Source organism: Rattus norvegicus, chromosome 6 (genome assembly GCF_021556685.1).
Source record: "Rattus norvegicus strain SHRSP/BbbUtx chromosome 6, alternate assembly SHRSP_T2T, whole genome shotgun sequence".
Classification (NCBI taxonomy): Eukaryota; Metazoa; Chordata; class Mammalia; order Rodentia; family Muridae; genus Rattus; species Rattus norvegicus.
In genome coordinates, this window is record NC_141539.1 from 32,437,457 (window position 1) to 32,459,599 (window position 22,143).

Consider the following 22,143-nt stretch of genomic DNA (forward strand, 5'->3'; position numbering starts at 1 on the left):
ACAGCAGACAGATGAATATCTGTAAATTCAAGGCCAGCCTCATCTACATAACAAGTTCTTCTAGGCCAGCTAAGACTTTATAGTGGCCAAACAAAACAAAACTCATAGCACTTGGGAGGTTAAGGTAGGAAGATCGTGAATTCAAGGATTCAAGGTCATACTGACATATATATATATAGTAAGTTCCAACTAGCCTGAGCTACACAGTGGAACCCTATCGCAAATAAAAGAGAATAAAACAAAAATAACAAAACAAACAAACAAAAAACAGATTCCCTGGGCTCAGAAGTCATGGTTTTCTAAGTCTCATTGCCTCCCAAGTGCTAGGAAATGGTAGCTCGTGGACCACCACATGAGTCTGGCTATTATCTCAATGGCTGTTTTCCCTGAAGTGTTGGGGTTGCTTGAGTAAGCAAAGTGATAATTAGAACCAAAATGGCTAGGCTGGAGAGATGGCTCAATGGTTAAGAGCACTGACTGCTCTTCCAGAGGTCCTGAGTTCAATTCCCGGCATGATGGTGGGTCATAACCATCGGAAATGGAATCCAGTGCCCTCCTCTGGTGTGTGTGAAGACAGCTACAGTGTACTCATATACATAAAGGAAATAAATAAATCTTTAAAACAATACGATGGAATCTCTTTGTGGCCCCGCTGAAGAACGTACACGAGTCAGCTGATGAGCATCAACTAAGCAACAGGACAGCGTGGATTTTGCTGTCCAAGAATTGGGAACATCACTGGTGGGAAGCAGCACAAAGATTTCTCAGTTAGATATGCTTAAACCAGCAAAGTATGACATGGAGTGTTTCCTTTATAGCCAGTGCTTGCCCCTTTTGTTTTGTTTTGTTCTGTTTTCTGTGAGACAAAGTCTCACTATACAGTGGTGGATGACCTGGAACTCAATGTGTAAAATAGACTGGCGTCAGACTCTCAGACATCTTCCTGCCTCTGCCTCCTTAGGGCTGGGATTCAATTATGCACTGCCATACTTGGTGGCTTCTTTTGTTTGTTTTTAAAGTTTATTTTTAATGTGTGTTGATGTGCATACCAGTGTATGCCACATATGTAGGTACCCATGGAGGCCAGAAGAGGATCATCTGGAGCTGGGCCACTTTGAGCCTTTCTGCCATTATGGGTGCTGGGAACATGCTGGCCTGCAAATCACAGAGATCTACTTGCCTCTGCCTCCCCAGTGCAGTTGTAGAGGTCAGAGGGCCTTAGTGGGACTTGAGCTGAGGATACATAGCTGAGTGGTATAGTGTTTGCCTAGCATACAGTAGGCCTGGGTTTGATCCCAAGGGTAAACAGGGAACTAACTAGGGGACTAAGCAAAATGGGTCTCACTAGGCTCACATAGTGTCACAGGGCTCTGTTCTTTCTGAAACCCCTGAGGGAAACCCATTGCCTTGCATTGTCTAGCTCTAGAGACAACCTGAGGCCTCTGCTTGTGCTCATCTCCTTCCTTAAGCAACCTGGAGCTGGGTCGAGTGTCTCTGAGTTTCTTTGTGATGACACTAAGTCCATTTAGATAATCCATGTACTTTCCCTATATTAAGGTCAATCCTAATTCCATCTGCAGTCTTTGGCACATTGTAGAGACGCGCCCTCCTTTTTTTTCCTGGGGGAGGGGATCTTGCTGCCTTACTTCATGTCTGGATAATCATTTGACCTGATAGTTAAAATGAGAAAGGTAATGGATTGGCCATGATAATGGCCTAGAATACACTGTTCTGTTTTAGGGGTTTACTGGTATAAATTCCAGTTCTTCTGATTTGACAACTATTAAAGAAATTTTATTTCAGGAAGTAATTTTGAAACACTCTTCTCTTGCAGGCTGCATTTGCCACAGCTTTACAACTTCTTCTGCTTTGCTGTGTAAGTTTACTTTCATGTTTATGCACTTAAGGTTGCTTTTTATAACCCTTTTGTTCTTTTAAATGATAATATAATCCCATCATATTTCCCTTTCACTTTCCTCCCACCTCCCCCTCCCATCCATGCTCCTAGTTCTCTTAAATTCATGGCCTCTTTGTTATTGTAGGTATGCATATGTATATATGTGTGTGCTTATCCTGAATATGTATATCTTTGTATGTATATCCCTAGATAAATACATGTGTGCATATATACACACACATATATACATCCCAATATATATGTATCCCTAAATATATGTATTTATACAAAGAAAAAGAGGTCATGAATTTGAGAGAACAAGGGAAGTGGGAAGTAAGTGTGTGGGAGGGAGGGGTTGGAGGAAAGTAAATGGTGTGTGTATGTGTGTGTGTGTGTGTGTGTGTCCCTAAATATAACTGCCCAGTTCATGTAATGATGCTTGTATGTATATGATTTTAACATCACTTTGTAGATGTATTTTACAATAAGCAAGTTCAGAAACAAACTTGTCTTCTCTTTTTCAGCTAGAACCCATATTAATTATGGAGTCAAAGGGGATGTGGCAGTTATTCGGATTAACTCGCCCAATTCAAAGGTACCTGAACTTCCTTTAATTTCTACGGACCACAGTTATGAGTCCTGTCCTACATAGAAATGAAATCTGCCTGTCTTGAAGAGGACCTCTCTCATGGTGTTTAAAATTTTGCGAGTCCTTGAATGAGACTTCCTTCTTGGGGCCATGGGTGGTGATATACATACACCTTTACTCCCAGTACTTGGAGACAGGGGCAGGCGGGTCTCTGTGAATTCCAGGCTAGCCTGGTCTACAGAGCAAGTTCTAGATCAGTCAGAATTCCATAGCGAGACCCTGTCCCCAAAAAAAGAAAGAAAAAAAACCTTGGTGGTTTTGGTTGGGGAAGCAGAGGCAGGTGGATCTCTGTGACTTCCAGACAATCAGAGCTCCTTAGTGAGAGAGACCCCATCTCAGAAACAGGGCACAAAAAAATAATTCCTTCTTGTTGCCTCTAAGCATCAGATTAATATCGAGATTAATAAAACTAGCCTTCTGTTATGCATAGGATGAGGGTGATAGAATATGTTGTTGATAAGACTTAATCCACCTCATTACTGCCTAACAGACTCAGTACTCTCAGCAGGTTGGCTTCGGTAAATGTGGACACTTGGCTTTTGAGCCTCCTGCGGGATTTGAATGACTCAGACAGTCCATGTGCTAGAAATCAGGTTATTTGAAAACAGAACCTGGATCTTGGCAAATTCAGAATTTACCAATGCAGGCACCAGCACCCTGGTCTTTTGCCGAGAATAGTTTATTGCAGGAAATCATTCCTCATTTCAAGTATAAAGGTGTCATATTTTTTTAAAAATCTTATAGCCAGAGGCCTATAGAAATAGGAGATTTTAAGCCAAACATGATGACTCACAGAACCTGAGAGACACAAATAGAAGTCTAGGTCATCCTCAGCTATAGAGTTCAAGGCTAGCCTGGGCTATATAAAACCCTGTAAGAAATAGGAGAACTTGTACAGGAAGCACCTAACAGCTACCACAAATTAACCGTAATTGGACCAGACCCTTCTCCAGAGTTAGTCTTATACTGACTCACCAATGATTCAAATTTGGTTTTTTTTTTACCTAATTTTCTGAAGTTGAATAAATTTATAAAATGAAGTCCATACTATGTCTAATTTTGATCCTCCCTTTTTTAAAAAGGTCGGATAGATTCCCCACAACGACCAGTAAATATTTGTAGATTTCCTTTTACCCTGCATATGATCCAAACCCTTAGGACCACAACTTCATTCTCTTTTTTATTTTTTGAGTGTTTATTTGTTTGTTTGTTTGAGAGAGGGCTCGCTGTGTGTCCCGGCTGACTGGGAACTCTCTGTGTACACCAGGCAAGCCATAGGCTTGCAGCAGTCCTCCTTCCCCTGCCTCTTAACTACTAGGATCACAAGTAAGGTCAACCACTATGCTGGCCATCCCTGTTTGAGACCACCCCACTTCTGTTGTATTACGTGTATGATGTATTTGGGGGTAGAGTGAAGCAAAGCCTCTCACCTTTACATGGGATTAAGACTCAAGCTCAGGTTGTTGGGCAAGCCAGTTAACCACCAAGCATCTCTGCAGTGTGTGAGACCCATAGTTAAAGGGAGTGGTACTAATAGTTAAATAAAGCTACTTGAACAGAAAGCTGTTGGGTTTCAGGGGGTTTGGTCTGTCTGTGTTTTGGTTTTGGTTTCTTCTAGCAATATGTGTCTGCTGCATAAACATATTTGACAGTGATGGTCTGTGTATATGTGAAATTTCTGGTTTAAACACTTAGATGTAGCTCTTTCTCATGTAGGTAAATACATTGAATAAAGAAGTACAATCAGAGTTCGTAGAAGTAATGAACGAAATCTGGGCCAACGACCAAATCAGGAGCGCCGTCCTTATTTCGTCAAAGCCTGGCTGCTTTGTTGCAGGTGCTGACATCAAGTGAGTTTATTTTGCTTGATTATGTATTTTTAAATAATACATTCTCTAAACTAAGAGAGAAGTAAATCCTCCAAAATGTTGGTTTTTTAAGTTATTTTCCAGGGTATAATAAGTTAACCAAGAATGAATGCCTAGTTTGCATCCATCAGACCAGCAAACATTTAGAGTGAAATTTGGCAGTACTTAGCAAAATTGAAAGTACAGGGCTGGGGAGATGGCTCGGAGGGTAAAGTCCTGCTGCTCAGCCGAGGGTCTGAGCTGGAATCCCAGCATCCATGGATAAAGCTGGGCATGGTGAGTCTGATGGATTACTTTGTACCTGACGCTGACTTCCACACGTGCCTGCACAGGTGAGCACACATGCGATACACACAAGATGTGGGGGCAGAACATACGTTCCAGCCATATCTTCTGTGAAAGAACCCCTACTCTGTTCATAAGGAGAATGATCAGGCCCATGTACACACTATAAGGAAGCATTTGGAACAAGCTACAAGTCAGTAGGGAAACAGCCATGTCTGGCAGGTAAAGATTACCAGATAGCTTGAAGAAATTAACTAGATCCAGAATATAACCTTAGAACTCTGTGATCTGACAGTGAAAATATTTGCCAGGTGATGTTCTTGTTAGAACTTTGTGGTCAGTAGTTTGTTATGGAGCAAAATAAATTGTGTAACATGTTCCATTCTATGTTTGAAGACTCACTGCCAAATAGTGGTATACACTGAGATAAGTACAGAGTGGGTGAAGTATTCTACAAAATAGGTCACAGGTCCATCTCTCCTTTGTGTTCTTTTCTGTCGATATTTCAGCATGCTGGCCTCTTGTACAACGCCCCAAGAAGCAGCACGAATATCACAAGAAGGACAGAAAATGTTTGAGAAACTTGAAAAGTCACCAAAGCCTGTTGTTGCCGCCATCAGTGGATCCTGCTTGGGAGGCGGACTTGAGGTATAGAAGGATTCTAGACTGTACAGACTCTCGAACTCGCTGGTGGGATGTGCCACCATAACCCTTCAGGCTGCTGTCTCACCTGAAAGCAGTGAAAGAACGGTTCTCTGAGGAGAAGCCATTTCATTTTCAGCTGTCAAATGCCTGAAAGTGTTTAATTCTTAATTCATGAGAAATGGCAAGTGACGGCAAACAGTGAGCAGAGCCATGCTGTCTCGTTTACATCAGGGAATGAAGCACACCTGTGAAGGCCTTCTCATGTCCGAGGGCCTGCTTTGGGTTCACAGGGCAGAGATCCAGAAGTGTGACGTGAATTAATGTTAAGTTAGCTGAGTCTTACTTACAAAGAATGGAGAGAGAGAGAGAGAGAGAGAGAGTGTGTGTGTGTGTGTGTGTGTGTGTGTGTGTGGCGCGCGCGTGCGCGTCTGTGTGACAGACACAGACATACAGTTTCTTGTGAGTAGTAAAAATGATAAGGTTAAAGAGTTTTCAATCTGCAAAACTCTTTAAAATAAGGTTAAAGGGTTTTTGGTTTTGTTTTTTAAGACAGGATCTGACTCTGTAGACCAACCTGGCCTCAAACTCACAGAGACCTGCCTGCCTCTGCCTCCCAAGTGCTGAGGTTAAAGACGTGCACCATGACCAGCTGAGAGAAGAGATTCTTACTAGATTGTGCTGTGTTTTAAAAAGAGGGAAAGAGAACATTCATTGAGCATGTGTCACATATTGGACTGTATGTGGGGTTTTTACATCAATGAAGGAAACCTGGGCCTGATCCCCAAAAAAATTTGATTAACAAGAAAATGGTTTCAAAAGTATTCCATATACAGTATAGTTATACTCAAAAGCAACAATAAGCAAGATCTGTTAGGAAATTTTGAGTATACCTGATTGATGGGAAGGAATCATCTCCATTACTCTTACCTTAGCCACACAGGCCGCTGGGTCTACCAGCATGGGTCATTGTTACTGACTAAGACCTGAGGAGAATTGTTAGTTATGGTTGCTTTTGATTTTAAGACAAGGGTCTTGCTGTTTTGCTGAGGCTGGTCTCAAACTCATAGGCTCAGACAATTCTCCTGCCTCACACTCTTGTGTAACCAGAACTATGGACATACACTTGACTTGAGTCTTTTTATTGGTAAATTCTGTTGCCATCAGAATATTTTTAAGGAGACTAGCAACCTAAAAGGGAGCTAATAAATTATGAAAACAGATAGAGCAGGTGAATTGTAGAGGAGTGCCAGACGTCAGCCTAAGGAGTCACGGCCTATTTTTGTGGTACATTCCTCCTTTATAAGTAATCTTTAGACCTGCTAACGTAGGTGCCAAATGTTCCAGTTAAATATTCTAACATTCTAATTTTCTTTGATTTGTTTGAAGCTTGCCATAGCATGTCAATACAGAATAGCAACAAAAGACAGAAAAACAGTATTAGGTGTCCCTGAAGTGTTGCTGGGAATCTTACCAGGAGCCGGAGGTACCCAGAGGCTGCCCAAAATGGTGAGTTTAAGATTCCCCCAATGCCATGAGCTTGAGACTGCTGTACATAAATACCCCTTTACATCTACCTATTCCATCTTGTACAAAATATATAACAGACACTCAGCGTAGATTCAAAAACCAAGTAAGTTAGGAATGTAGAGGATCATTGATTTTTTTTTACTCTTGATACACAGTATCTTCTACACAGTATCTCTTAATAGTTTTTCAAAACCATGGGTCATAGTTCATGATAAGTAAGAGACAGGACTTTCCCATCCCCCTCTGATTGGACCATCTCTTTGCTGTATTCGAAAGAGACCCAATGAGCTTTTGAATTTCTAAGGAAGGTCATCCCTGGAAGCTGCAGAGAGATTTCATATCAAACCAGAGGGGGCTGAGCCTCGGAGCACTGTAGACTCCTCAGTGAGGAGGGCTCAGCAGAGAGACTGCGCACAAAGTTCATATAAGTTAGAGTGGGAAAAGAGGGTTTATTTCATTTGGTTGGTTTTGATTTGATTTTACAAGCCTCATTCTGTAGCCTAGACTTGCCTCAAACTCTTGTTCATCCCCCACCTCACCCTCTTGACTGCTGGAATAACACCCCAGACTAGTAATCAAAACCATACACATCTCTATAGAAGAAATGTCTACAAGATGTCTTGACATAAATAGGTTTGTTGTATCTCTTTACTTATATTGCTAAAAGTTCTTTCATTTTTTTGGTTTTGTTTGTTTGTTTGTTTTTAAACTAGGGTCTCTCTGTGTGGTTCTGACTGTCCTAGGGCTCACTGTGTAGACCAGTTTGGGCTAAAACTCAAAAGATCCTTTTGCTCCTGCGTGCTGGGATTAAAGGTAGACACCTCTACACCCAGCTGGTTTTGTTGGATTTGTTTTGGGTTTGTTGTCGTTTTGTTTTGAGTCAGGGTCTTCTCTGCAACTCAGACAGGCCTTAAGTCCATGATTCTCCTGCCTCAGCCTTCCAAGACCTGTACACCTGACTAGAAATCAGTTTTCTAAAATACTTTTCTCAGTTGAACTGCATATTTGTTAAATTCAAACTTCTCTCAGAAGCCTTTGTAAAAATAACAAGTCTCTTATCTGCACTGTAGTTCCAGTATTGGAATTTGGGGAAATTGAATCCATGGTTTATGCTACCAAGCAAACAGCACCACTGAGCTACATTCTCAGCACTAGAGTTTTGAATACTGTGTAAATGATGGAAAACAAATTGAGAGCAAGCTGAGTCTGCAGTTTTAGTTCATGTAAAAGATGGACTTCCCACCTCATTGGTCCCTGATGCGATTGACTTAAAGACACCGTAAAGACATTTTCTTCTTCAGCTGAGCAGCTAATATCAAAACTTAAGGGGATTAGTTTATAAATTCTAATTTACTAATAAAAGAACATAAAACTGACTTGCCTTTTCTCTGTTTTTTAGAAAAAAATATTAAATTTACTTGATTATATTGGGTGCACACGCACAGGAGTACCAGGGTATGCATGTGGAGGGCAGAGGGCATCTGTAAGGAGTCCGTTGTCTCCTTCTGCCGTGAGAGTCCTAGCTGTTAAACTCGGGCTATCAAGCTTGACGAAGCACCTTTACCCGCTGAGCATCTCGCCAGCCCCACTCCAGAGTCTGCTCACTTGGTGATTTGTAACCCTCATTCCCCTGTGCTCTCTCTCTCCTTGCATATCAGGTGGGTGTGCCTGCTGCTTTTGACATGATGCTGACTGGTAGGAACATTCGTGCAGACAGAGCAAAGAAAATGGGACTGGTTGACCAGTTGGTGGACCCGCTAGGTAAGTGTTAACATTTACTACTCAGTGTTAATACTGACTATTCAGTATTGGGTCCGAAAGACTTGCTTATTTTCTGGAGGATTTGATCAATTGAGTATTGGTTAGGATGAAACTCACAACTCTTAAGAAAGAAGTAACCATTTTTGAGAAGTAACATTTTCTCTTTCCTTTTTGTGGGTGAGAGGATAGAGTGAGACAGGGTTTCTCTGTGTAGCCCTAGCCATCCTGGAATTTGCTCTGTAAACCAAGTTGGCCTCAAACTTGGAACTCAGTGATCCACCTGTCTCAGCCTCCCAAGTGCTGGGATTAAAGGCGTGCACCACCACCAGCCAACAAGGAGTGATGTTTTCTGAGCGCTCATAATCATTTTCATCCCCAGGCTGGTTTCTAGTTACATTATTAATCATTTAAATACCAACAATAGAAGAAACAGTTCAGTCATTAGTGCTGCCATAAGTCACCTGTGTTCCTATCCATGCCTCTCTGGTGGGGTGTTCTCTGTTTTGTTGTTTTTATTTTTGTTTGGAGTATGTGGGATTAAGCCAGGGTCGTCTTGCATGCTGGGCCTCCCTGTGTGTTTTAATAACACAATAAACACACGAAACAGCCAACCTCACAATGTTACAAAAGATATCTACTTATGTGTGATTTTCATGCAATTTCTGGTGGCAGTAGGAACCTCTAAAGTGTTCACATCAGCTCCTGGTCCGTCTTAAATATCCGCATTAAGCAATTACTGAAGGCTCAGTGTGGTCGCTCATGCCTGTAATCCCGGCACTTAGCACACTGAGGCAAATGGACTGTAAGCTACCTTGAGCTGCATAGTACAGAAAGTTCCAGAGCTGCGTAACGAGACCCTGCCTCAGAAAAACAAACAGGAGCTATTTAGATGACTCAATGGGTGAGGGCACTTGCCACCAAGCCTAGAGACCCGAGTTTGTTCTCCAGGATCCACTTAGTGGAAGAAAAGAACTGACTCCTACTAGTTGTCCTGTGGCCTCTGCACACTCACTGTGACACACATATACACGCTTGCATGCACACACATGCAGACAAAAAGGTTTGTACATCCAATTTCAAGGTAATTTTTTAAAAAGATAATGTAATTTTCCAATTTTCAATGAACAGTTTGGTTTTTAACAAATAGACATAGTTATGTAAGTATTACAACAGTTAACATTTCTAACATGTAGCTTTTTGTTCTTTCATTTAGCATGCTTTTGGAGTACATTATTGTTATTGCATATATCTATAATTAGTTCCTTTCTAAAAATTATTACATTTACTTATTACATGCGTTATATGTGTTTATATATATATACATACACCACAGCATAAATGTATATGTATGGCATAGTCTGTTTATTCATTTGCCAAATGATGAACTTTGTGTGTGTCTAGTTTGAGGCTGTTCTGAATGAAGCTGCTGTGAGCATTGATTCAGAGCCTTTCTATGGACATAGTTTTCCTCTCTGTTGAGTAACACTGAAGAGTGGATTGATGGTCTCTGTGCTGTGTATGTGTTCATTTCCTAAGACACCATCCACCTGTTCTCCAAAGTAATTGCTGGTTTTTATTCTATCAGCATAGGACTTCTGGTTTCCAAGCATGTTGTGTGGTTTTAGTCTTAGACTTGGGTATCTTTTGTACCAATTTCTTCCTATTGTGGGCCTTCCACAGACCTGCCAGTGGTTTAAATAGTGCCATAGGACTTCTTGTTCTCTTAGGAGCTATTTATCTTTTTATGTGAGTGCTTTGTCTGTATGGACACCTGCACGCCAAAATAGGGCAACAAATTCCAGGATGCATGGTTGTGAGCTACTCTGTGGTTGCTTAGGAGGTGAAAATCAAGAATTGGAGACAGAGTTACCGAGATACTCCATGGCAAGACCAAATTTACACAATACCTTTCCACAAATCCAGCCCTCAAAGGATAATAGATGGAAAACTCCCACACAAGGAGGGAAACTACACCCTAGAAGAAGCAAGAAAGTAACCTTCTTTCAACAAAACCAAAAGAAGAGAGCCACACAAACATAATTCCACATCTAACAACAAAAATACCATCTGGACCATCTCTTTCTTTCTGTACCTCTAGGGGTGTGTGTGTGTGTGTGTGTGTGTGTGTCTGTGTGTGTGTGTGTGTGTGTCTGTGTGTGTGTCTGTGTGTGTGTGTCTGTGTGTGTGTGTCTGTGTGTGTGTGTGTCTGTGTGTGTGTCTGTGTGTGTGTGTCTGTGTGTCTGTGTGTGTGTGTGTCTGTGTGTGTGTCTGTGTGTGTGTGTGTCTGTGTGTCTGTGTGTGTGTGTCTGTGTGTGTGTCTGTGTGTGTGTGTGTCTGTGTGTCTGTGTGTGTCTGTGTGTGTGTGTCTGTGTGTGTGTGTGTCTGTGTGTCTGTGTGTGTCTGTGTGTGTGTGTCTGTGTGTGTGTGTGTCTGTGTGTCTGTGTGTGTGTGTGTCTGTGTGTGTCTGTGTGTCTGTGTGTGTCTGTGTGTGTGTCTGTGTGTCTGTGTGTCTGTGTGTGTCTGTGTGTCTGTGTGTGTCTGTGTGTCTGTGTGTGTCTGTGTGTCTGTGTGTGTCTGTGTGTGTGTGTGTCTGTGTGTGTGTGTCTGTGTGTCTGTGTGTGTGTCTGTGTGTCTGTGTGTGTCTGTGTGTGTCTGTGTGTCTGTGTGTGTGTGTGTCTGTGTGTGTGTGTCTGTGTGTCTGTGTGTGTCTGTGTGTGTCTGTGTGTGTGTATGTGTCTGTGTGTGTCTGTGTGTGCATGTGTGTGTCTGTGTGTGTGTGTCTGTGTGTCTGTGTGTGTCTGTGTGTGTCTGTGTGTGTGTATGTGTCTGTGTGTGTGTCTGTGTGTCTGTATGTGTGTGTGTGTGTCTGTGTGTCTGTGTGTGTCTGTGTGTGTGTCTGTGTGTGTGTGTGTCTGTGTGTCTGTGTGTGTGTGTCTGTGTGTCTGTGTGTGTCTGTGTGTGTCTATGTGTCTGTGTGTGTGTCTGTGTGTGTGTGTGTGTCTGTGTGTGTGTGTGTCTGTGTGTATGTGTGTGAATGTGTCTGTGTGTGTGTCTGTGTGTGTCTGTGTGTGTGTCTGTGTGTCTGTGTGTGTCTGTGTGTGTGTCTGTGTGTGTGTGTGTGTCTGTGTGTCTGTGTGTGTGTCTGTGTGTCTGTGTGTGTTTTCCATTTTGGTATTGGGGATTTTTGTAGATCATGCTGTTGACTTGGTATCTAAAAACTCCTTTCTGATTTAAAAAGCACAAACATGGGGCTGGGGATTTAGCTCAGTGGTAGAGCGCTTACCTAGGAAGCGCAAGGCCCTGGGTTCGGTCCCCAGCTCTGAAAAAAAGAACCAAAAAAAAAAAAAAAAAGCACAAACATTTTTCTCCCATGCTTTTTTTTTTTTAAGATTTATTTCTTATATTTATATATACTGTGTACACTGTAGCTGTCTTCAGACACACCAGAAGAGGGCATTAGGTCTCATTACAGATGGTTCTGAGCCACCATGTGGTTGCTGGGATTTGAACTCAGGACCTCTGCAAGAGCAGTCAGTGCTCTTAACCACTGAGCCATCTCTCCAGCCCTCTCCCATGCTTTCTTCTGGAACTATTCTTGTTTTGTCTGTTGAACACTGGTCTGTGACCCATTTGAGGTTAACATTTACGTGAGTGTCTTTACTGTCTTGCATACAGATACCAAGGTTGTGCACCATTTTTTTTTTTTTTTAAGAAAATTATTCTAGTTGGACAGAGTGGTATATACCGTTAATCAGAGCACAGGCAAGTAGATCTCTGTGAGTTCAAGGCTACCTTGTTCTACATAGCATGTTCCAGGACAGGCAGAACTACTTTGAGAGACCCTGACTCAATTTAAAAAAAAAAAAGGGAAATTATTTCTTCTCCAGTGAATTACAGTGGCATCTTGGTCAAAAGTCAACTATATATTCTCTTTCCAGTTAACTAGCCTTTTGTAGAGTCAGCATAATGTGGTCTTGACTATTGATTTATCAGATATTTTATATTCCTCTAACTATGATCTATTCATTAAAAATTATTTTTCTATAATAGTTGCTTTGCATTTGAATATAGATTCTGTAATCAAGATCATGCCTATGAAGATTATAGGTATAATAATATTTGCTAGAATTATGATTAGAATATTGTCTTACTGAGGGTTTCATTGCTGTGAAGAGACACCATAACCAAGGCAACTCTCATAAGGACAACATTTAATTGGGGCTGGCTTACAGGTTCAGAGGTTCAGTCCATTATCATCATGGCAGGAAGCATGACAGCATGCAGGCAGACATGGTGTTGGAGGAGCCTAGAGTTCTATATCTTGATCCTTCAGAAAAAGACTTTAATTCTTCTAGCAGCTAGGAAGAAGGTCTCTTCTGCACTGTGTAGAGCTTGAGCATAAGACCTCAAAGTCTGCATACCCAATGACATCCTCCTCCAAGTCCACACCTATTCAACAAATCTGCACGTGCCTAATAGTGCCATTTCCCATGGGCCAGGCTTAGTCAAACCACCACAGATAAGCTCCACTTAGATATTACACAGTATCCTTTTTATAAATTTCTGGCTTGATCACTTATAAATAACCTTTGTGCCTGTTAAAGAAAATTAATGATCTCGTGGAAAATTATGTATTTGAATGGTGTTAGTGTCAGGCAGTGCTGGCCTCATAAAATGAGTTGTAAAGTTTTCCTTTCTCTTGTTTTCTGGAAAATTTTAGAATTAAATACTTAACAGAATTAACCACAAAGTCATACGTGGGTTGGAGGATTCTCGTTTTTCTTTTGTTTGGTTTTGTTATGTTTTTCTTTCTGACTTAGATGACTTTGGGCTTGTAGTTTTGTTTATTTGTTTTTTTTTATAATTTTATTTATGTTCATATGTGTATCTAAGTGTGAGTATGCCCGTATGTATGTGAATACTCCTTTGGAGGCCAGAGAGGGCTTCGGCTCCCATGAAGCCAGAGTTACAGGGGGTTGTGAGGCATCTCACTGCTAAGGGAGCCTTGAACAAACGGGCTTTATGGAGCCTGGCAGAAAAGATAGCTTGGCAGCAGGGCAAAGTATCTTCAAGATTCTCATTTTTTCAATAAGAAGATGTCAGCTGATGCTCTGAGGTAAAGAGACTGGGGGGAAGGTGTCTGGGCTTAGAATAGAAATATGAGTGAGAATATAGCCAGCCTATGACCTGTGACCTGCGACCTTGCCTGCGCCTCCCCTGACGACTGTGGGCATAGAGTGAGGACTGGCCACACTCCAAGTGTGGTATAAGGATGACCTTATTTCCCATGCTGCATTCCCAGCATCGTGTCCGTAGCCCTCAGGGAGTTAGTACCTCAGTTGGTCACAGTTCTTTGCCTAGTAGGATGACCTTCATTCTCAGCAGTCCTCTGCTGGTGTTCTTTTCCTGCTTCCCTAGTGGTCTTCCCTGGCCCTAGGAAGTTCTCTTTCATGAATGTGCTGAGCAGGGCCGGCCACAGCCCTCCTGGGTAAACCTGCTGTGGAGCGCATGCTCTGACGCTTTCCACTTACAGAAGCCCATGGCCCTGGCTGCTGTGCAGGACAAGGAGACGGCTGACTTCCATGAACTCTCTGAGCTTTGTTCTTATGTTTGTTTTTAGTTTTTTTTTAAGATTTATTTATTTTACATATGTAACTACACTGTCACTGTCTTCAGACACACCAGAAGAGGACATTGGATCCCATTATACATGGTTGTGAGCCACCACATGGTTGCTGGGAATTGAACTCAGGACCTCTGGAAGAACAGTCAGTGCTCTTAACCACTGAGCCATCTCTCCAGCCCCTAAGCTTTATTTTAAGGATTTAGTTCTGATTATTCTTCTCCACTCTGGTTCAAAACAAGAGAGATAACTTACTGAAGTTATGTATTTGCAGTAAGCTCCTCCCTCTGGAGACTTTGTTTCCAAAGTACTTCAAGAGTGTAGACCGCTTTCTGTCCTCCTGTGCCTGGTTGCGTCAGTTTTCATTGCCCTAGATTCTCTCCTTTGGATTTCTCAGCCTCACCATTTTTTGTTTGTTTGTTTGGTGGTACTAAGGATAGAACCATGCTAATCATATACTCCACTGAGCTATACACATAATCTAATCCCTGCTTCCAACAGGCTCACAAGCTGGCAGAAGCCATGAATGGGAAGTTGGTTGCTGTTTTAGTCAGAGTTGCTATTGCTGTGATGAAACACTGCGACCAAAGCAACTCGGGGAGCAAAGGGTTTATCTGGGTTATGTTTCTACATCACTGTTCATCACTGAAGGAGTGTGGGAGCCTTCCTGTCACAGGTTTTGTCTGCCTAGGACTGGTTGATTTACATTCCAGTCCTTGCAATCATTTTGTTGTTGGTGTTGTATTTTGTTTTTACAGGACCAGGAATAAAATCTCCAGAGGAAAGGACAATTGAATACCTAGAAGAAGTTGCAGTTAATTTTGCCAAAGGCCTGGCTGACAGGAAGGTCTCTGCAAAGCAGAGCAAAGGCCTGATGGAAAGTAAGTGGCTGTGTTAGCAGCACACAGCAGGGCTCTGCCTGCCTCAGAAAGGAAGAGAAGGAGGCTGGGTGGTGCTTGCATATGCCTTTAATCCCAGCACTTGGGAGGCAGAGTCAGGCAGATCTCTGTAAATTTGAGGCCAGCCTGGTCTACAAAGCAGGGTCCAGGACAGCGAAGGCTACACAGAGAAATTCTGTCTCGGACAACCAGGAGAGAGGGAGAGGGAGGGGAAACGTATTTGTGCTTTATGAGTAAGCCTTAAAGGGCACAGCTCTGTCTCATGGATAAATCCTCAGCTTATACTGACAGCCATTGTTAAAAGGCCCGTTACTGGGGACTGGAGAGATGGCTCAGTGGTTAAGAGCATTGACTGCTCTTCCAGAGGTCCTGAGTTCAATCCCCAGCAACCACATGGTGGTTCACAACCATCTGTAGTAAGATCTGATGCCCTCTTCTGGTGTGTCTGAAGACAGCGACAGTGTACTCACATACATAAAATAAATAAATATTAAAAAAAAAAGGCCTGTTACTTTGGAAAACTTTAAACATTATTACAAGAGGGGATTATAGTAGTGTGGTGCTGTGGAGTCTGCAGAGCAAAAGGACAAGGCAGCCCTGGGTCATCTCAGTAAATAGTTAACCGCATTTTACCTTACAGAGCTGACATCGTATGCCATGACTATCCCATTTGTCAGACAACAGGTTTACAAAACAGTGGAAGAAAAAGTGAAGAAGCAGACCAAAGGCCTTTACCCTGCACCTTTGAAGATAATTGACGTGAGTCACTTGTGCACCCACCTTTCCCCACGAGCTCCTCCTCCTCCTGTGCTTTCACTGCAATTTCGAGCAGTGTGTGTGTCAGCGCTGCGTGCTTGCTCACTGCCTGGATTTTGAAAATCTCACTGGGAAGCTCTGGCCTTCAACTCACTCTGTAGACCAGGCATGCCTAGAATTCACAGGGCTCTGCCTGCCTCTGCATCCTGGGTGCTGAGATAAAAGACCCGTGCCACTACTCCCAGCTGATAATAACATTTCTGAAAAGACATTCCCAAACACTTTAATTTAAAATACTTTAAGACTTAGAACTTTCAGACTAGGAGATTCAAGAACTGGAGAAGGCAGGGCTTCATAGAGACCCTGTCTTTAAAAAGAAAAGAAAGCCAGGTATGTGTAATCCTCACATTCTGGGAGGCAGAGGGAGGCAGATCTCTAAGTTCTTTTTTTTTTTCTTTTCTTTTTTTTGGAGCTGGGGACCGAACCCAGGGCCTTGCGCTTAGATCTCTAAGTTCTAAGCAGGCCTGCTCTACATAGAGAACTGTAGGACAGCCAGAGCTACATAGACTATGTCTCAAACAACAAAAGGCTGGGGAATGGCCCCATTATATCGAGGATATTTTGAGTAGAAGACATGAGATTACTAATATAAAACACCGTCTGGGGATGCAGCTCTGGTAGAACTTTTGTCTGGCTTGTATAAACCTCTAGATTCAGTCCCCAGCATTGTAACAAAATTATATGAAATGTCATATACATCTGCATCCATATTTAAGAAAGATAGTCATACAAGATATAAAACAGCAAAAAATTAATACCGGGTTATCAGTGCTCAGAGGCGGCAGTCAGTAAGATGAAGTAGAGGCTCACGGGATCTGACCTGAAGGGGAGCACAGGGCAGGTGAAGGGAGCCACAGGCCAGCAGCATGGGCAAAGTTATGGAGGCTGCAAGTGTGAGGTTATTCAGGGAGCGTTTACTGAGACCCACTTCTGAAGGTGAACAGTGAGGTATCGGTGTGCAGCAAGACAGGCTAAAGTTAGTTTTAACAGGTGAGCAATAGTGAGCCGACCCGTTTTGCTTTGCCCTCTACTTTAGTTATTTCTCGGAAGTGGGTCAGAAAGGATTCGGAGAGATAAAATAGCACTATCAGCCAGCTGTCTTGATAATGGAGGATTGAAATCTGAATAGACTAAATACATTTAAGTAGGAACAGTCCTGCAAGGAAGCTTCCCAAGCAGAGATAATGAGTTTAGACATTACAGGAAGTCAGCGTGAGAAATGTAGATCATCTGTTGTTTAAAGAATTTGGAATTTGTTTTGTTTCCTGTCATATCTATAAATTATGGTGGTCGGGCTTGGGGTCATTCCTTTGTCCTTTCTACTTACCACCATGTATGGGATAGTGCCTACTCCAGATGTAAAGTTGGGTGGCATGGAGTTCCTGGTTAATGTGACTAACACGATTATGCACACATCAGAAGCACAGAAAAGCAAGCAGAAAGTGCTAGCCTTAGAGAGACGCTGAGAGAACAGTTTACGGTGCCCTTTCCTGCTGGGATCAACAGCAGCTGAGGGACAGTTGATTCAGGGTCTGCCCTTGCAAAGCAGGGTGTGTGACCTCCTGGGTGTGACACACAGCCTAATAAGACTGGTTATTTTACTTGGCATCACTTCACCTCTAACCATTATGTTGCAATACTAAACAAGCACGTTTGTGGTTTTTAGGCTGTGAAGACTGGACTTGAGCAAGGAAATGATGCTGGCTATCTTGCCGAATCAGAGGTAAAATGATTTTCTCCAGTTTAATTGTAGATCACTAAAGACCCAAAGCTCCATTTAAAGCTGGAAATGTTTATACTATTTTAAATCATCCTGTATATGAAACCTAGTACATGTTTTATTTACGGTGGTCATTCTTCTGATTACTCTGTGACTAAGTGGCATGAGAGTGGGACGGTGTCTGCAGTGCTTAAGACTGCTCAGTGATGAGAGTGGGTCTAATGAGAGCAGGGAGCAGCCACTCTTTCTCACTCAGTCATGTGAACGCCTTTAGTCTGCACTAGGGCTGATTTTGTTATGACAAAATGTATATATGTGAGTGAGCTGGGGATATAAGTCAGTGTAGAACAACTGCTTATAATATGTGCGAGATCTAGGTCCAACCCCAGTACTAGAGAAGTCGGGGAAAGCAAACACTGATTTACATGTATAGTTTACTAAGGCTTAGAGATTTCATTTTTATTGAATTAGAAAAGACTCTTGCAATCACACACAGACAAAGAAGCATGTGTTGACTAGTCTTACCCTTTCTCGTTTCTCATACGTTAATGGCGTGCCAGATTTAAGGGAGTGGTGTGGTAATTTAAGTTTTATGCAATCCTTGAACCCTTTGCTAATAGGATAGCAGGTAACCCAAAGAGCTAAGGGAACACTCTGGTTCCTCATGGATTGCTCATACTTTCCCCATACTTCAAAGATCATAAGCAGGTATACATACACAGATATATGTACATAGAAGCACATGGCTCACAACCAGTAATGTCCTCACTGCATGAAGTTGGCCCTCCCTCCGCTACCGTCCTATATGCACTACTGAACAAACACATTCAGGAAGGAGGATGTTAGGATAAAGAGGGATCAAGAGAGAGTGGGAGGGCAGTGGGGTACATATGGTTGATGCATTATATACATACAAAATGTAAAATTGCATTCTCCTGAATATATAGTTGTTGTTAGTGACTAAGTATACATAATATTTGCCTTCTATTAGGTATTATAGTTAATCTAGACTCAACCTGAAATATAGAGGATGTACACATACTGTATTATTTTATGTAAAGAACTTGAGAATTTGTGCATTATGTCTCTCCTAAGGTCCTAAAACCAGTGTTTGTATGGATTCCAAGGAGTGGCCATACTTGACTCTGTGTGTGTGTGTGTGTGTGTGTGTGTGTGTGTGTGTGTGTGTGTGTGTACATATATATACTTTTTTACATATATGCATATATGTATACTTTTTATATAAAACCACTTATCAAAACCTATTGAATTCATGACCTGATAGCTCTTTACCCATAGTTTGAATCCTTAGGCTATCCAAACAGAACATGCTATTTCCTGATTGAGCGTAGCATTGAATGTGCAGGTCATTATTTCCTGCTGTTAGTGTGTTAATAAGCAATGTTATCAGAGAGAGTCTTTCTTTGCACTGTTTGAACCCCACAATTGTGCCTGTGTGTGCTAGCAGTGTTAGTGCTAACACTGCTGTATAGCGATGGAGTCTGGTCCACAATTTCACTAGTGCTCGTATCAATCCTCATAACAGCACTGTGAATTAGGCATCCATTTCCTGTTTAAATTGTGAGGAAAGCTTGACAGTAGGGCAAGACCAGGGTGCAAATCCAACTGTGCTGGGAACCACTAAAGTGGGACTCGTCCTTAATGCTGAGATACTTGTAAAGTAGCAGTGGTAATGGCGCTGGACCACCTGCTGCAGTGGAAAGAAAACTGAAGTCACTCGGACTCTACTCAAGGTCTGCCTTAGGCTGTATGGCCCTAGCCACTGGACCCCTTCTCAGTCTGCCACTGCAGCCGGTCAGTGGAGGAATGGTGAGAATCCATCTGGACCTGAGACTCAACCACTGGCAAAGGTTATCACTTCTCGGCTGTACGAGTCTGGGAGCTGTCACATCAAAACCTCCTTCAAGGCCAGGTGTAGTAGCAGAAGCAGGTGGGTCTCTGAGTTTGAGGCCAGCCTGCTCCACAGAGTGAGTTCCAGGAGAGCCAGGGCTACACAGAGAAACCCTGGGGTTTTGTTTGTTTGTTTGTTTTTGTTTTTTTAAACTACTAAATTAAACAAAACAAATTTAAACCAACCCTCCCTCAAAGCAGCGGTAGGACGTGCCCCAGAGGAGGACAGTGAAGAGGAACCAGCAGCAGAGGTCCCCAAGCTGCAGCACCTGTGGAACTAAGGCACTGGGTGCTCCCTCTGCTGTGCAGAGGACGTGACGGAGGAGTCCCATCACCAGGACCCCAGAGTTCCACCTTTCCTTCTTTCTTTTTGCCTTTCAGAAATTTGGAGAGCTTGCATTGACCAAAGAATCAAAAGCCCTGATGGGGCTTTATAATGGCCAGGTCCTGTGCAAGAAAAATAAATTTGGAGCGCCACAGAAGACTGTTCAGTAAGCCGCCCTGCCTAGGAGGCCTGAGAATTTGCTCTGCAGCAAGTGTGTAGGCGTCCACAGAACTAGATTAACCCTCAGCCTCTTCTGCCCTGGGCAGCTGGGCCTTTATTCCAAGTACATTCTTGTTTTCAGAGCCTAGTTTTCTCTAGGGCCTTCTAGCAGCTTTCTAGAGCTTTCTCATCTCGGGATGATCCCCTGGCAGTCTGGTTTAGTTCTCACATCTCAGAGCAAAGGCACACTCCGCCTGGCATGCAGGAGCTCCAAGTTCAATTGCCAGCACCACACAAACCAGATAGGATGATGCAAGACTCTTAGCCCTGCACTCATGAGGGTGAGAAGTTCAAAGTCATCCTTTTCATGGTGAGTTCAAGGCCAACCTCAGCTACACAAGACTTGTCTCAAAAGAAAAAGAAAACACAGAAGCTACTAGTAAGGAGACTGAAGTACCCTGGCTAGGGCAGTAAATCTTGGGAGAAAGGAGAATGACAGGAAAATGCTAAAGTCACTTTGAAGTTATCAAACAGATTAGTCTTCAGACTTGCCTTGGTTCAGATTATACTTGGTTTCCCGTGCTTGGAGCAGCTGAGAGCTGGTTTAGTTCTGCCTTCATGGAAAGACTAAGTTTTTGAACCCAGTGAATTTTACATTAGTCTTTAAAGATCAAAAGTTTATTGTAGGGTTGGGGATTTAGCTCAGCGGTAGAGTGCTTGCCTAGCAAGCGCAAGGCCCTGGGTTCCCCCCAGCTCCGAAGGGGGAAAAAAAAAAGTTTATTGTAGATAGAAATCATCACAAGCTCTTGTACTGTGGCTGTGGTGGTTGGTTCATTGACTCACAGCTTGGGTAGTATTTCCCAGCAAATGTGCCTGAGATGTTCACCAGAACCCTTTGATCCTGTCCCTCCAGGCAGCTAGCCATCCTTGGCGCAGGGCTGATGGGGGCTGGCATTGCCCAGGTCTCTGTGGACAAGGGACTGAAAACTCTTCTTAAAGACACTACAGTGACAGGGCTGGGCCGGGGACAGCAACAAGTGTTCAAAGGGTAAGTGGCCTGTTTGTGCCAGGAGGTGGGCTGTTTCTGGGGCAGGGATGACGGCTTTGGTTTGTCTTGTTTTCATCACAGGGTCCTTTGCCTGAACATAATGGGCCTCATACTCTATAGTTTTACCAAAGTTTCCTTTGATTTTTTTCAGAAATACTAATTATTCTTTCAACTCTTTTTCTCGTTAATAAATATCATAGGTCATGGGCCTTTGAGTGTTTCCTTATTAGTAGATATTTTAAATGCCATTTTATTTTATCCTTTGGTATGAAACTAGTAATTCCCGGGTGTGTTTAGCTAAGGTTTGCATGTAGTCGCCCTGGTGGAATGGATCATGAAACCTGCACAGCTCTTCAGGCAGGGCTCAGGGAGAGCATGCGCTGGGCACAGGAGGTAAAGGCAGGGCTGGCAGAGGGCTCTCCAGCCCGCTTTCCTGACCAGAGTGACACAGCAGGGCCCTTACCAGTGAGCCAGATGCCTGAGGCCTACAGACCATCCCCATATCTGCAGCAAAACACCCATACAGAAGAAGTATAAATAAAGGGGAAACAAATATTTTAAATAAAACAGGATGACTGTTTTCCACCCACCCAGTCCCTTCTCACATGGATGTGCCAGTTTGTTGAGAAGAAATGGCGTCAGCTCAGCCACACTGAGGCTGTTTTCAGTCCAGTGTTCTGCACAGACATGGTGGGTTAGCTGGCTACATTAGACCATCCTGCCTGGGACTTTTTGCTGAGTGAGGGAGGGCATGAGTTTCCCAAGTGGATTGTGTACCTGGAGCTCATTGTCCTCCTTCTTCTGCATGTGCACTGCTACCAGTGCTGGCCAGGGCCTGGCAGGTTGGTGGTGTTGCCAGATTACAGTGTAAAATAAAAAGGAGGTGCAGCAGGTGTGTGCACCAACACCCAGTCCTCCCACTTCAGCATGTCCTGCAGTCACTAGAATGAAGAGCTGTCACCGTAGGGTAGCCTCATCCCTGACTTGTGGTGATCCTTCCATTTTCGTCT

At 43.0% G+C, this 22,143-nt stretch overlaps 1 protein-coding gene across 2 annotated transcripts in view; it reads left to right on the top strand.

Moving 5' to 3' along the window:
- Hadha (hydroxyacyl-CoA dehydrogenase trifunctional multienzyme complex subunit alpha) overlaps positions 1–22,143 on the top strand; it is a 39,848-nt gene that overhangs the window by 9,026 nt on the left and 8,679 nt on the right. For both annotated transcript variants that reach the window (XM_087552201.1, NM_130826.2), the window contains exons 2-12: positions 1,835–1,876; positions 2,422–2,492; positions 4,263–4,396; positions 5,209–5,347; positions 6,731–6,850; positions 8,530–8,632; positions 15,014–15,136; positions 15,795–15,913; positions 17,637–17,693; positions 19,983–20,092; positions 20,999–21,133. In XM_087552201.1, the coding sequence (XP_087408327.1) occupies positions 1,835–1,876; positions 2,422–2,492; positions 4,263–4,396; positions 5,209–5,347; positions 6,731–6,850; positions 8,530–8,632; positions 15,014–15,136; positions 15,795–15,913; positions 17,637–17,693; positions 19,983–20,092; positions 20,999–21,133 (1,153 nt within the window). The remainder of the gene's footprint in view (positions 1–1,834; positions 1,877–2,421; positions 2,493–4,262; positions 4,397–5,208; positions 5,348–6,730; positions 6,851–8,529; positions 8,633–15,013; positions 15,137–15,794; positions 15,914–17,636; positions 17,694–19,982; positions 20,093–20,998; positions 21,134–22,143) is intronic.